General features: G+C 34.7%; 2 protein-coding genes across 4 annotated transcripts in view; both read left to right on the top strand.

Annotated features, from left to right (window-relative positions):
• Scp2 (Sarcoplasmic calcium-binding protein 2) overlaps positions 1 to 6,818 on the top strand; it is an 87,908-nt gene extending 81,090 nt beyond the window's left edge. For both annotated transcript variants that reach the window (XM_078180918.1, XM_078180919.1), the window contains exons 3-7: positions 1,285 to 1,337; positions 1,922 to 2,041; positions 2,681 to 2,795; positions 3,937 to 4,034; positions 5,712 to 6,818. In XM_078180918.1, coding sequence (XP_078037044.1) covers positions 1,285 to 1,337; positions 1,922 to 2,041; positions 2,681 to 2,795; positions 3,937 to 4,034; positions 5,712 to 5,819 — 494 coding nt within the window. In that variant the 3' untranslated portion in view covers positions 5,820 to 6,818. The remainder of the gene's footprint in view (positions 1 to 1,284; positions 1,338 to 1,921; positions 2,042 to 2,680; positions 2,796 to 3,936; positions 4,035 to 5,711) is intronic.
• A 4,662-nt stretch (positions 6,819 to 11,480) lies between these two features.
• On the top strand, positions 11,481 to 13,810 carry LOC144469823 (leucine-rich melanocyte differentiation-associated protein). Of its 2 annotated transcripts, XM_078180490.1 has the most exons (5): positions 11,711 to 12,088; positions 12,414 to 12,674; positions 12,761 to 13,021; positions 13,100 to 13,338; positions 13,409 to 13,810. In XM_078180490.1, coding segments are annotated over exons 1-4 (759 nt in total). In that variant the 5' UTR covers positions 11,711 to 12,086; the 3' UTR covers positions 13,335 to 13,338; positions 13,409 to 13,810. The 2 variants fall into 2 exon arrangements, with proteins under 2 accessions (XP_078036617.1, XP_078036616.1); XM_078180491.1 differs by lacking the exon at positions 11,711 to 12,088 and adding an exon at positions 11,481 to 11,579 and having other exon boundaries at positions 13,100 to 13,810.
• Positions 13,811 to 16,252: the final 2,442 nt, after the last annotated feature.

Here is a 16,252-nt window from a genome sequence, read left to right as displayed (position 1 = left end):
AAATATCTTATAATTGCATATAAACGCTGCATTAAAGTAAATTCTTCCTAATCGCCCTAAACTTCTAAACAGAAAAGCGCAATTTTGAATGTGCATACGCGATTATTCGACGTATGTATTGATTGCACTTTCCATTGCTTTTCTGCGTGGGGTTAAATGGTTCACGACAAAAGCCGCCTTAGCGGTTTATTTCAGCGGTGAAACAAGATTACAATTGCTGCCTTAAAAATCGTGACTGACCCGGTTGAACATATAAAATATTCCGGAGTTTAACGTACTAAAAGATTCGACTCATGTCCGACGGAAGAAAGCAAGAGAGAGGTGAGAGAGCGAGCGAGAGAGAGAAATATAGATAGATGTACAGAGAGAGAGAGATAGAGAAGGAGAGAAAGGAGATATGAATATTTCAAAATGAAGACCTTATGAAAGATTTCGAAGGCTGCCCTGACGCGAAGAAATCAATGCACATTTAAACGTTAAAAGCCCTGACTGGAATAACAAATTGTGTACTGATATAATAGGTGGATACCATTTTCCATGCCAGTAATGCACTGGCAACGAAGATATATTTACATCGACGGAAACGAGTTGCTGAATTCATACTGAGCTCGAGGAGTCGCGACTGTCTTGCTTTGTGTACTCTTTAATGCAGTTACAGTGCTGAAACTAAACCTAGAAACATGCTAATGTTATGTCAAACGTAATAATGTATAACTATAACATGTTTTCCCATAAATATACCTCGCGTCGGATTTAACGTTTTATATAATATGGGGCGTGTGTATGATTTGTTTTATGTTATCGTGATCGGGAAATTATTTTTCGTTTATATTGTATTATACTATACTATACTATACTTTGTATTAGATTGTATTATATTATGGTATACTATACTATATTTTATATTAGATTATATTATAGTATAATATACTATACTATATTTTGTATTAAATTATATTATACTGTACTATATTTTATATTAAATTATATTATACTGTACTGTATTTTATATTATATTATACTATACTGTACTGTATTTTATATTATATTATACTATACTGTACTGTATTTTATATTATATTATACTGAACTATATTTTATGTTATATTATACTATACTATACTATATTCTATACTATATTAAATTATATTTATAATATAATAGCTTCTAGTAGCTTCTAAATATATAAATCGACTGACATTTAATCATGCAAACATAATCTCGCGAAAATATTTAGCTCAAGTTTGAAGTACAGTTTTAAAAACCGCTTGTGTTGTTTTTCAGATTGCAATCAAAGTGGCGCGATCGATAAGAAGGATCTAGACCTCGCCGTGCAAGTAAGTACTTTTTTTAAATGAACGTTCGCCTAAAGGGATTTATTCGAAATTTGAAAATTGCGATACTTAATCGAACTGCTAATATTTAAACGTACCATTAAAGAATTAAATACTGGAGATATTTTTTAATATCTTCATAGCATTATATCTCCAATATTTATATTATCAAATATTTTTTAATACCTTCATAGCATTATATCTGCAGTATTTATATTATTAAATATTTTTTAACATCTCAATGGTATTATATCTTCAGTATTTATATTATCAAATATTTTTAATATCTTCATAGCATTATATCTCCAGTATTTATATTATAAAATATTTTTTAATACCTTCATAGTATTATATCTCCAGTATTTATATTATAAAATAGTTTTTAATACCTTCATAGTATTATATCTCCAGTATTTATATTATAAAATATTTTTTAATATCTCAATGGTATTATATCTCCAGTATTTATATTATCAAATATTTTTTTATATCTTTATAGTATCGTATTTTTCGATATTCCTGGTATTTTTTTAGTATAGTAGTTTGCGCGAATATAGTCTTCACAAGACTTTCGTTTGAAATTTCAGCGAATCAGCGAATGCAGAGGCTGGACTCCGGACAATCCCAAAGTTCAAAGCACAAAGGACAATTTGCTCAAAATGTGGGATGGTTTGAGACAAAGGGCCGACGCGGATCAAGATGGCCAGGTAAAAAAGAGTTACGCCGCGATATTTACGCGGAATTGCACGAGGTGTCTCTAATCAAAACTGAAAGGTTAATTCTGAGAAATACGCACAGCTCTTACGAAAATGTTCTAAAATGAAACTTCAGTTTAAAACTCTTGCTAAACTCGAATTGTTTTGAGATAAATGAGCAAATAGTTTGCTATATTAGTTTATAATAGTTTACTATATTTTATAACTTTCTTATAAAAAACTATATCGAAAATTTTAAATAAAACAAGTTGCAAGCAGTAAAAGATTTAAAGAGATTTCACGACTTTTAAACAATCTAATTATTTAAACATTTCGATAAAATACAGGTTATTCGGTCCAATTTTAAAACAGTTCTTCCTCTTTAATATGAGTTTAAATATTATAAGCAATAACCATAAGTGTGACCGATGAAAAATGATATAATTTGTTTATAAAAATCTATGGTCTACTCATTACTTATTAGTCGAATTTGTAAACTGTGAGAATATTTTTAGAATATATATATATTCTCGAGTCTTTCTTTCTCGTAAATGCGAAGAGGATATTTCTTTCTAATGAAAGAAAATAAAGAATGGACGACTGATGTACGCGTTCGCTCAGGTGTTTTATTTTCCATGCGATATCTCGCAGGTCAGTCGAGAGGAGTGGTATCAATTGTGGGAAGAATATGCGAACGATCCTGCGAATCCATCCGAATGGCAGGAGACGTACATGACTTTGATGTTCCAGTTGTTCGACGCATCTGGTAAGTTCCTATCGTTTTCAATTTCTCGAGACTGTGCGGTTCTGATCAGTAGACTGCTTGCGCTCCTTTATGCGAATTTCTGAAATGCAAAAGCAGAAACCGCTTACGTATCCGAACAAAAATCGACGACATTTCTATTTTATTTCCGACCCAGAATTTTATTTCAGAAAACTGCTAACCTACGATAGAAACGAAAAGAAACTACGGAAAAATAAATATGAAAAACACAGTTTGCGCTAAGTCTCGCAATCTAGTGATCAGTGCAGCACGATCGAAGGTTACGTTATGCAATTTACATGGCAACGTAACAATCCTGTAAGAACATTCGAAGCTACCAAAGTGTTATGTAACCGCAGCTTTGTGCAACTAGAAAAGTATTAACGTCATTGACCATTGATCGACGCACCCAACGACGATTAATCTTTAGAATTTCAAGGAAGAGTTTAATCGAACTGACTGCGTGTATACCTAATCTTTGGTTGTTCGAAGCATGACGCTTATTTTATTTACAAGAAAATTGAGAATCTTAACTCCTAATCATTGTCGTTTTAACTCCTAATATATGCGAAACGATGTGCAATGTTATACAATGCTTCGATAACTGTTGCAAAATTAATACGAAACATGGTTAGAACAGAATTCTGAGAAAGAAGAATGCTTGCGTTGTTATTAATTAATTTTGAATATAAAACTTAATAATAATACTTAATACTTTAATTTATTATACTGTGTTATACTATATTAGTTTAATTACATTATATTATTTTAATTTAATTAAACTACATTAATTTACTTTTACTATACATATTATATTATAGAATTATATTTTAGATCGTGTAAATTATATATTTTGGATGAAAAAGATATTTACATGTTATCAAACCAATCTAAATTAATCTTTGTACCTATTTCTATAGTTTTCGTTTAATATGTTAGGATAAAATGGTACTTATTGTTCGCTTTTTCACTTTTCAACAAAGGCTCGTTGCTGAATGCTTAATAGATAGTGGAAATTAAACAGTTATCGAGGCATTACTGTAATTTAATATCCAGCGAGCTTCCCTCGGAAGACGGCTGGAACGGCTTCTAGGTCAACGGAACCGAACACCTATTAAAGAGATCTATCGCTAATGTTCATTAGGTGATAAATCCATCGATGAGAACGAGTTCTGTAACGTCTGCAGATACCACGGCGTCACGGAATCCGAAGCTAGGGAGGCTTTCAAAAAGTTGGGAGTCGTAAGTGGCAAAATGCGTTTTGGGGGTACAACACTATTGAGACTTTCGAAAAATGGATATCCTTGGTAACCAGTTTTAAAGAATTATTCGCTGCGAATCATTTGACATTAATTTTCGATTAATCGGTAAGAGGGTAGGGTTGAGAATCAAACCTATTGAGAATTAATATTAGAATTAATAGAATTAATATTGAGAAGATATTTGAAAAGAAAATCTAGGATACAGACTGCAATATTGATTGACTGAAAACGAGATCGTTTTAAAAATTACACTGAGTTATTATATTTTATTATTTTACATTCTTTTAGTAACAGAAATTTTTCAAATTCACTTAAACGTATTTTTTAGTTATATAAAATATTCAAATGTATTTGAACGTGTCTTTTATAGTTCTCTAAGATATTCGAATATATTTAAACGTATCCTTTAGTTCTATAAAATATTTAAATACAGAAAATGTGATATCACTTTACGTAGCCTAGTGCTTCCATTATGAAGTGTTGGGAAAGAGATTCTGGAATGCATTTCTTTCGTTTATATTAACCACACTGCGGTCATTTCTACGGTTTTCTTTATCACCCGATCAAGTTTCACGATCGTATAACACGTGGATCATATGCAGTGACAGTTTTAGTGCGTCGCTATTGTTAGGCACCATAAGTGACACTGAATGGTCTATTCATTTTCTTTTTAACAATCCCGAATGCAATTCACTGTCATATAAACCGCAACAGAACCGAAATAATATAACAAGATTTCTTGACGCAATGTTGGTAAATATTACCACGGTTTCTTGACCTACCATTGGTAGATATTACCAAGGTTTCTTAACATAACATTGGTAGGATATTGCCGAGGATTATTGACATAACTTTGGTAGGATATTACCAAGGATTATTGACATAACTTTGGTAGATATTACCGAGGTTTCATGACATAACTTCGTTAGATTTTAACAAGGTTTCTCGACATAACTTTGATAGATATTACCAAGCTTGCTTGATATAACTTTCGTAGATATTACCAAGGATTATTGACATAACATTGATAGATATTACCAAAGCATCCTGACATAACTTTGGCATAACCTTGATATATAATACCACGCCTTCTTAACACAACTTTGACATAATCTTGACATATAGTATCAAGCCTTCTTGACACAACTTTGACATAATCTTGACATATAGTATCAAGCCTTCTTGACACAACTTTGACATAATCTTGACATATAATATCAAACCTTCTTGACACAACTTTGACATAATCTTGACATATAATATCAAACCTTCTTGACATATAATATCAACCCTTCTTGACGCAACTCTGACATAATCTCGACAAAACCCGGACACAGACGACTTTCATTCCACCGGAAGATCCGCAGCCTGATTCTCAAACCAAAGAGCACCCTTCCAATCGTTGCCATCCCCAGCTTTTTCATGGTTTCACGATCGATCCACCCATCGCGCGCCATAAGTGGCTGAAACCCGGCACGCGGGAACAGTATAAACGCATTCATCGAGTAAAGCGAAGGCAATGGAACGAAAAAGCAGTAATTAATTCCAGGCATCCAATAGTTCTGTACCCCCGCCGCCGCCGAAAGCGGCGCATAGCGGGCGGTCGCGCTCCGCAGGGTGAACCACTAATTCTACCGCACGATTTCTATTTGCATAGGGCCAGGAAATAACCTGGGAGAAATTCGCCAACCTCTGGAAGCAATATTTCTCCTCGGACGAGCCGACCACACCGGGAAACTTTATTTTCGGGAAAACCTCGTTCTAACTCGCTGTCCCCGCGGTACCGAGAGACGTGTCTTACAGTTTCCTTGCGTCGCATTGTATCGTCCATGTATCCGATTTCTCGTGGTCAACGCGGCCGCACCGCGATACGGCGCAGTCGAAAGTTCTTCTTGTTTGACAACGAAATAAAAAGAAAAAATGAAAAAAAATGTACCGAGGGGGAGGAGGAAACCTGAAAAGGAAAAGCTGCGAACGGAAAGAAAAAAGAAAAAAAAAAGAAGAAAACCAACAACAGAACAGCAGACAATTAGTTTTCGGGGCCCCGTTGTCGCGTCGGTCGCCAGGGCGATTCGTTTAAACGCGGAAACTTTCTTGCCCTCTCCACCACCGCCTTCCTCCTTCTCCTCCTCCTCCTCCTTCGCCTCCCCCCCCCCCTATCGCCATCTCTTTCTCTCTTCCCCTGTCTCTCGGCGTGTAAATGATCGTCGTCGGGGGACCGAAAAGCAAAAAAGCCAAAAAAAGGTTAACAGAAAGAACGGTAATTATTTTCTCGAGCCGAGCTTGGACAGCCGCCGGCGATAAACTGTATTCTTCGCTGTATGTTTGTATCCGTAACCGTGTTTTAAATGTAAGCGAACGAGCCGTGATTGAACGTTGACCCCTTCCGGATAGCCGTACACTCGGTTTCGATCGGCTGGCATCCGGCGAGTTTTAATTAGTCGAATTCACGTATCCCTCCAGTCCGCGGACGGCGTTTTCACGGTTCAGAATCAAGGGGACGGCTTCTTGTTCGGGACGGGGGCACCGGCCGCGCAGGATCCATCGTTCCCGTGTGTTCTCGGCGATCCGACCGCTGACAGCGTGTGTCCGATAACGAGTCCGAAGGTTTCGGACGTGTCGTCTTCGAGCTATCCGCGCGCACCACGCGTACCACAAAGCTGTTTCATCGGGAGATCGGACCGGAACGGAGCACGTATACCTACAGAAATCTAAATGAACTATAAATATGTTATATATACATATACACATATATATATATATATATATATATATATATATATATTTGATCGACAGAGTTTTACGAGAAATTCTAACCGCAGAGATTTATAGAGGTTGGCATCGGCGGCGAGTCAGCGGAGTCAGCGCCTGGCGCGCGTACGAAGTCTCGGTCGTTTTTAGCTGTCTGTTGCTCGACTTTTCAATGAAACTCTACCTAGATCGTATGTATACTCGCAATGCAAGAGAAATGTGTCTTAAATAAAAAGTAGGAGAACTATTATATTGTACGGGCACGAAGGAGACGGGGGATTAACAGGCTCGCAGGTCGTGCTCGAGAGCAGAAGGGTTCGATGTCTTAAGTAGCAGTCTTTCGTGGCGTCCGTGTATTTTTCGAACGGCGGTGAACGTCGCGTTCCGTTTCATATTTGTTGCTTCGTCGAACGTGTTGACTGCCACATTTTGTATCGGAATGTGCCGCCAGGGCACACTAAACTCTTCGAAGTTTTCTTTTTATTGGTCGATTATGATTCGACGACTTTAATTTTGCTTGAGACTCGCGCGGTTTTCTGAGTTAGCAGCCAACGCGTTTTATTGCCCTTCGCGCCGGTAAAAGGTTTACCCTTTAATGGGTTGGCCAATGCACTCGAACAGCGTCGATGAAAATGATCGCGCTATCATTGATCAAAGATCTATTTAATAAAGTTTGCGTTTGACAAATCGTCGAAAATTATAGTACGCGAACTGCGATGCTTTCGCAATTGGATAAATGTTTTTGTTGGTTTCTCGGTTGAAACGGCGTCGAGGGCAAACGTTTATAGTTTTGTTAATGTATTCGTTCGCTTGCTTCGATCTTTAGACGTTTAAGGAAACCATAGCCGCCACATGTTCAAACGAGAACGAGAGACGTTCGGGTTTCTTTGTACCGTTCTGCTTCGAGCTATTGAACAATAACGTTGTTGTCGCGATTTATCATAGTCTGTCATGTAACTCTGAGTGTATAATAAAAGAAGATTGAAAGCATTAACAAGGGAATTGATTTCTCCGACTTTTCGTTGTTATTCTATTGCGTAAATGTACGCTCGCGCGCGAAAATGATCGAGCACTGGTATAATTTTCACTTCTATTTCCACGTATTTCAATAAATGTTGATAATATACATTGATAGTATATATTGACAATATATATCGATATACAATTTCACTAACAATTTAATAACATTTATTCATACATAAGTTTATTTTATGTAGACACATCAATTCCCTGCAAAAGATTAAAGAACGTCGACTTTTCGGGCCATATAAATATCCTAACGTTTTGTAAAATTCAGTTGAAACATATGAAAAACATATTTGTTTAAGTTTGATTTTATATCTCTTTTGCTTAACAATATGTTAAATGTTCTGGCCCATTTACCTGCTAATATTGATGTAATATGGGAAAAATCCACCAAAAATACATTCCAATTTTATTAATCGAAAGTATTTTGTATTTTGAAATATGTATAGTCTAATATTCCCTTTAATGTATATTTATTTAAATATATAACGTAAAAGTCACAGTTATACTAGTGTTGGAACACTCTCGTGTACGAGCAGATGCATACATAATACACGAATACAAACAGAGTGCACCGAGTAAGAAAGCTTTTCAATGTAAAATCTTTGACACTTCGCTCGTACACTTTCTTCTCATTACCTGCATTGTTATAACTCACAGGTACGTATATTTATTTGAATGACTGTATTATCCGCGGCGATGGCGTAACGCGAGAACAAGATGATGAATTATCCGTGCTATTGTGCGCCATCAACGTCGCTATCGACGGAATTGTACTCATCGAACGAGTTAATTGCATGTTTGTAATTTGTTAACCTTGTATCTGCATACGTAAATAATTTAGATTCGATAATGCGTAACAATTAGTGGTGATAACGATTGATAAAAAACGTTCAACGACTTCGGAAATGTTTTCGAGCAACCCATGACTAATTACGTGCGTCGTGCAATTGCGAACGCAGCTTACACGTTATTTTATCATTAATATTAACGAATATATTTAAAGTATGTATAAACGTTCAATTGTTCCAAATCATCTTCTCTCGCAAATGATAAGAAAAAGTATAGCAGAACGTCGATCCGTCGAAGAAAATTGTTTTATGAAACTATTATCGTTTCTGTAAATTTCCAGGATTTTGGATAAATAAATCAACAAGGCTAAATTTGATGTACGGTGTTTGTTCAAGAATTGTATTTTATAAGGTATTAATAAAATGTTTATTGAGAATGTATTAAACTGTCTTGTAGTTTAATTATTATACTGTTCTTTGATGAATTTTTTATTATTTTTAAATGTTCCTGTATGTCATTTAAATATATATTTGTTGTAGAGCTTTAATGGAATTCAATTATATTGAATTACATATTCCTAATATTATAATTTATGGTAAAATGTAAAATAAAAAATTTAATGATTGATTATATTCGTACGTTGTTTAATGCTCTGTTAACTTTATCAATAAAATATTAAAATTCATGAAATCCATAAAGTATTGTTATCGAACTGTAAAGCTTGTTTGTCTGTAATTGTTAGACACAATACATGGACTATAAATGTCTATGTAAATTAAAAATTTACTGTGACAAGTAAAAGTTTTCATTTATATTTCAACATCCATAAAATTATAAGACATTTTTATGTGCCACTTTCTAACAGATTGTTTGTAACTTTTACCAAAATAATTCAGAAAAATGTTTCCTCACGTTCGACGTTCTACTATGCGAAACAAAAATGATAAACTTTAATTTAATAAGCTAGTCGATCAAACCGTTTATGTCAGTGGATAATAATCAAGATTTATACTGCACAGTACCGTACATAATTACTCGAACAATAAAAATTCGATACTTAACCCCGGTTTAGGAGGTAAGTATGTATCTGTCGCATGCTACTGTTAACGTGAATATTTTACGTTGTGTTACTAGAATAATTAATCTACACACTAAAATTGACTCGAATGAGTTAAACAATACGATCCAAATCATCCACCCTCACTAACTAGAAATGTCATAAAATATCAGAAAAAAAGCTTGACAACAAAAGATGCTACAACCAAAATGCTTGTATTTCTAGCATAATATAAATATTGACCCCCGAACATAATTATTATCATTTGATTCTCGGATTTCTGATAGTTAATACCATCTATTATATACACAATATAATAAATATAAATACAAGATATATTGATAAAATTGATACATGAAACTATGAATGATTCGAAGCATTCTTAATTACATTCCCGTCAAGAAACTCCGCTAAATAAGTAATCAGAATGAAAATAATTCCGTAGCGTCGCATATTTTTCCATAAATTTTTCTGAGACGATGAATTAATGACCCGATAAAGTGCCCTACATTCGTGATGCTTTTAAAAGAGCATGCAAAAGTAAGAGAAACGCAGCAAACCGGTGCAGTCTGCCTCTGCAAAGGTTAACAGGGGTCAGCTGGACGAGAATTAATAAACAATAAGGTATAAAATAATACTGTTCACACCTGGTCCGTTGCCACTTGGAAGCGTTTCCTCTGCAACTTTCACCTTCCAAGTATGCAAAATCGTTCGACTAATTAGGAGCGGTACTGTACCATGGCACCCGTTAGGTGCGACGTCAAATTAACCGTATTTAATTAATCGAATTAACCGGAGCGCATCGGATAGTGTTAAATCTGCTTTGGTATCCGCAGTCATCATCAATCACTGCCCGAGAAGATCCGCAAAACAATATCCGAGGGGCATTGCAATATTTGCGTAAATTAGCGTCTGTCTGTTAGAAACGGCGGTACAGTGTGCGACGATAAAATGCGACCCGTTGTTTATTATAGCGATCGTTTTTCGAACGAGAGGAGAGAACCGAGACGATACGAAGACGGAAAATGATCGGGGCGGGGACACGGTAGAGAATCGTTCGCGAACAGTCTCGCCGGTGATGGAAACAACAGTGTTCATTTTTTGCTACAGATGCACACGATAATGTTGTTCTTGTGCTCGAATTATGTATTAACAATGTTGTGTTACCGTTTGCGAAACGTGTCGAGACGATGCCATTGGCGAAACCATGTAACAGTCTACTGCACGTTAATCATTGAATAAAGGTATCTCTGAAATATCCCGATGATCTTTTAACCACCCACGATAGTTAAACAATTGGCTTAGATTTGTTACATATTCCTAATTTTTACTGGGATCTCTAAAACGTATACACTTGAAATTTTATAAAAGATTGAAGTATTTGAATTAATTACATCATTTGCCTAATTTCAATTTTATTAACAAATTTTGAGAATATCTCTGCTTCATCTTTGTTACAAATAATTTCTTATAGTTTCAAAGAAACTGTACTGTTTTAATCGAGATAATTCGACAAGGTATAAATGTGTATCTGTGAAACGAAAATTAAAAGATACCCGTACATGATAAAAGTCATTGTGAAATATAATGTAACAATATTTTGAGACCGATTACAGAGACTGAGTACAGAGATTGTTGCTTAATATTTCCACGCAATGTAGGAACAAAACAACGAGTTATTCATCGGTTTATTATAAAACGATTAAAGCGAGATTTAAAAATTTAAAAGATATAATCGATACGGAGTTCGATAGTTCTGTTGATCGATGACGAGCTCTTGTAAACGACATAGCAGCACCATCTCACTACAAGTGGCATGAAATGTTTGTGGTCTCAGTCTCGTGCTCGTGTAATCTAGTCGGCGAGAAGATTTGAGGACAAGATATGCAGGAAAATTCGGTGAGTACTTGGAATTTTTGCATTTAATCTATCACCGATTCGCTCGATTATCATCCTGCATGTGTCGCTAACGTATTAATTGACGTTTCAACATTATATAACGTTCTAACCTCAAACCGCTCCCGTTTCTATCCGGAACCCTTGAAACGTAGATACCGTTTCCCCTGCGAAGCCGTTTCGTTCGTATCTTATCAGGAACTGTCGTCAGATCAACGATAAACTTTACTTGGTCGCCTCCGCGGTTCTGGAAGCTCAGTATCAATTAAACCTTAGGAAGACTCACTATGGTTGACCCAATCACTATATGCAGCATTGCATATTACACTGAAGTCTTACAAGTTCTTCTATTTACTCAGTATTATTTGTCAATGCAAGCAGTAGCCTTAGCCAACGTTAGGGTGAACGATATTAACACATGTAGGGAGTAAAAAGTATATTGCATGATTCTAACGCGTTGATTATCTGATAAGAGTTACTGCCCCATAAGGTGACACAAGTTGCAGCATAATGTAAGTATTGTTTTTGTGACATTGGGTATTTAGTGGTGGGTAATGTTTGTAAACAACCAGCAATAGTTTCTGTATCATGTAAATAATGTATAAAAAAGTTTTTCATCCCTGTAAGTGATTTCTTATCGAAACGATCATTAAATTTAGTACCATTTGCTTTCTAATCCTTTTTTATCATTGTCACAGTAGTAATAAATAGTAACAAAAGTTAAAATAAACAATTAGTAATGTGTTAGTAGTTATTAACATCCAATTCTGTATTCTAATAAGGCATAGTAGTATATTACTACGTTAAGATTGCATATGAACGATAAAATTCTTACAGGTTGGATTACAGTGATGAGTTAGAATTGCAAAAAGAAGCTGAAGAGGTGGATCAACTTACCATGACTGCTTTAGGAAAACTAATATTTGTAGACATTCATTGTAGACAGTCGAAGTCGTTATGTACAGAGAAAACAAATGCAGATCTTATCGATTCTCTATCGCTTGCATTTGAGCAATTATTTTATATGCCGTTTGACATTATAGAAAATTATGCCAACACAGTACATACTTTGGATATTAGTCACAATAAGTTTAGTAGGTATGTATATAATGCCTAGTTTTAAAGACTCTGATCATAATTAAGGGTAGTCAGAAATGAAAGGTATCATTTTATTCTTTTTCTAGAAATTTACAATTCTTGGCAGAATTTGAAAATTTAACATCGCTAAACTTAGATCACAACAGCCTAGACGACTACACTGTATTCCCATATATGCCAAAACTGCAACTTCTGTGGTTAAACCATAATAATATAGAGGAGTTGTATCCATTTGTAAAGAATCTCTACGAGAGTGTGCCCAACCTCAGATATTTATCCCTGATGGGTAACAAAGCGGCGCCAAGTTACTTGAACGGGGGTTCTTTCTACGATTATCTCCAATACAGGTAAGAGGAACAGAGAACGCATCGGCGACAGACATCGAGATAGCAAATATTAAATCGACAAATATTTTTTAATACAAGGTTATACATAATATCGTGGTTCCCACATTTGGTACATCTGGATGATAGAGTCGTAACGCCGGAGCAACGCAAAGAAGCTAAGAGGCTTTTCAAACGACCATTCTTAGAGAATCTAGCCGATCATAATCCTCTTCCCGAATGCATTAAACATCTGCACAATAAAATCACAAATATATTCTTTAAACCAACACTGCCTTACAAAGAGAAGTCGAGGGGAACAAATTTGATCGTTTAACACAGTATTAATGTATCAATATTACTCCTATACAGAAACTAATTACGTTCGCTAATTTAAAACAAATATTGTAGAGGGCAATAGCTTTTCTTAATCACACTAAGGATGGGTTACACTCGGAAGCAACCACACGGGGCAGTAACAAAATCAACAAGAAGTTTTATAATACAATATACTATGTATCGGCGAAGTACATGATTATATTAATCATTCTGATACTTCGGTTGCGTAACATAGAGTATTAATTTATATACTGTAAATTAAGGGCGAACTTCGCGACGAACAAGAACAAACCTTATTATACGGAATTTTACATGGAAGTAACGTCATTCAGTAGTTCAGGGGGTTTAACTTCCAACATATTCTACACCAAACAACTGTTATATATACAGGGACACGTATGTGTCAGCTCAGATATATTTTATACTAATGTCAATAATGATTTAGAAATAAAGATGTAACATTTGATACAATAATGTGTTATTTCTTTTTTAACAATAGTTCTTCACAGATCTACGTATTAATTCCTATTTTTCCATGTATTGTTAGGTTTATAGTAGTTCTTCTCTTTCGTATTCCATAGTTATTTTTTATAATACGATTATTTTCTATAATTTTTTTTTTATAATTTATTTTCTACAATTTATTTTCGTCGTTCGCAGTTTCTCCCGTGCTGTTTGTAATTTTACGAAACCTTTTGTTTTCAGGTGATTGCTCATTGTTTCTTATCATTTCTTAAATTACCCATTATCATTTATGATATACTCGAGACTTGGTTGCTTCATAATTAACAACAATATACGCGTTAAGGAATAAGTAATTATTTAAGAAATATCTCGCGGCTCATATTTTTATATATGTATATATATGTGTGTCAATTGCCAATTACGTTTTCAAATTTAATGAACACATTTTCTTTTAAGTATTTTATGATCGCTGTTATCCGATCATCATCGTGATACTAATTCATGAATTATGTTCTTCTTTCATCGTGTTTTTGAAATAACTGATTCCCTGACGATTACTAGTTCGGACGATAAGCTCGGGGCAGACACATTCATTATACAAAAACAGATGTTATCTGTTGAAAAATTTTAACCGATTATGATTTTTCTTGAGGAGCTCGAGCAAATACAGATTATAGCAATTAACAGTTCTAAAAATGCGAGACAATTCAGAATTCAATTCTAGTACTTCAATTAAGTATTCTACTGATTGTTTTACGAAGCAAAATATCTTATAATATTAATTTGTAAATTCAACAATATCTCCCTTTTCGCAGAGTAAAATAATCCTATGAAAGAAAATTAAAATGCCGCCGATCTTTTACGAAATTAAAGGCAATATAGTTGTAATTGATATTACAAGTGTATGAAATAGTTTTTAGTTAAGATATATATATAAAATAGTAGTTAGGAAGCTAGAATTATTTTTCACGGATCGTTACCTTCGATAAAACGCGCGGAATTTTTGTCGCGTTCGGAACAATAAATCACGATAAGAATTCTTCTTCTCTAAAATTTTCGATCGCGAGCATTTTTCGCGCGAACACATCTAGATCGGTCTGATACTCGTTTCTCAGTAGGAAACGTTTCCCAGACGTCCGTAAGCGTAAGATAAGAAAGTTTATTGAACGAGTGAAAATAAGTCGCGCATTCCGTTTTACATTGGAACACAGTGCACATAAACAATGACTCGATACGACGACGAATTATCGCGCGACCAATTAATGGACTGCAACAACGACAAATTACGGCTCGAATGCTGTTTTAATCATTAACATGGCTCGACTTGTTAAAATTAATTTCGAATAGAAACATATATTTTGTGAGATTAACTCGGAAATTTGTATTTCGCAATTTAAATATTACTTTAAATATAACTCCAAGAATATTTTTCTTATGTTTGTCAAAGAGTTATTTTATTATTTAAAGAGTCATGCATTTAACAAAGGTCTGCAGCTATGAAGTTACTGTGACGATAGCGACGATCGCGTTAAACGTGTTCTGAAACTTGAAACGCCGCGAACGCGAAATTCGCGATCTGTTGATCGAGATGATATCAATCGATAATTTTAGATTCAAATGCTTTTTGCAAGAATTATTTTCAACTATGTCAAGATTTTCTTAGGTCGTTATTTTCATCTACGGCCTAATCTTATCGAGCGCCGCGCTGTGTGTACCTATCGGTATTTGTACGATAGCGTCAACTGTTTCAGCGATTACAAACGGGAGAGCTACTCATTCGAACGTGCCAATTCATGGTTTGCGATAACAGGCAGATAATACGTACATACGTTCACTGAGATGACGATTCCAACAGGTAAGGCTGCTGTCACGTGTTTTTCAATTCTCATTCACGTGTTACGCATGTTTGTTTGCCGTTCGTTGCGCCGAACTGTACGTGGTTCGTTCTTCATTTCTGGATTATATTTTCTCGAGGATTATTCTCTATCTGTCATATTTGTTAATGTATATCTGTCATTTGTTACTGTCGTCATTAAAAAAAAAAAAATGATATCAGAAGTAAGAAGCTTTTGTTGCAGCAATTCTTCATCGAAATGTTCGAACTTCGCTTTGAAGAAAAGCCTATTGGATCTAAAGTCTGAGAAATTATTTTAATATTAATATTAATAAGAAATTTAAAAAGTAACACTATTATTCGAAATGAAATTTTAGTTATTAAAAAGTATAAATGGACTTAAAAAAGCGTTCATTTGATCCTAATTTCTCCTGATTTGTATCTCTTGTTAACGTGATAAAATAAAGTTACGCGAAGCAATTGGTATTTCTCACGGATAAGGAACATATTAATATTAATGTAATAATTTCAAGGTGAAAACGAGATTTGAAAAAATAATGCATTTTATTAATACTACCACTAGGGGTTGTCCAGTTTGTACAGCAAACTAGCGGTTA

The sequence above is a fragment of the Augochlora pura genome, chromosome 5 (assembly GCF_028453695.1).
Source record: "Augochlora pura isolate Apur16 chromosome 5, APUR_v2.2.1, whole genome shotgun sequence".
In the NCBI taxonomy this organism is placed as follows: domain Eukaryota; kingdom Metazoa; phylum Arthropoda; class Insecta; order Hymenoptera; family Halictidae; genus Augochlora; species Augochlora pura.
Note: the sequence above shows the minus strand (reverse complement) of the source record. Positions and strands in the feature narration are given on the sequence as shown.

Bases quoted from the DNA above. Each gene is read 5' to 3' on its own strand.
- LOC144469823 (XM_078180490.1), top strand. The intron at 12,675-12,760 runs GTATGTATATAA...TTCTTTTTCTAG, and splicing joins AGTCACAATAAGTTTAGTAG to AAATTTACAATTCTTGGCAG. The intron at 13,022-13,099 runs GTAAGAGGAACA...TTTTAATACAAG, and splicing joins TACGATTATCTCCAATACAG to GTTATACATAATATCGTGGT.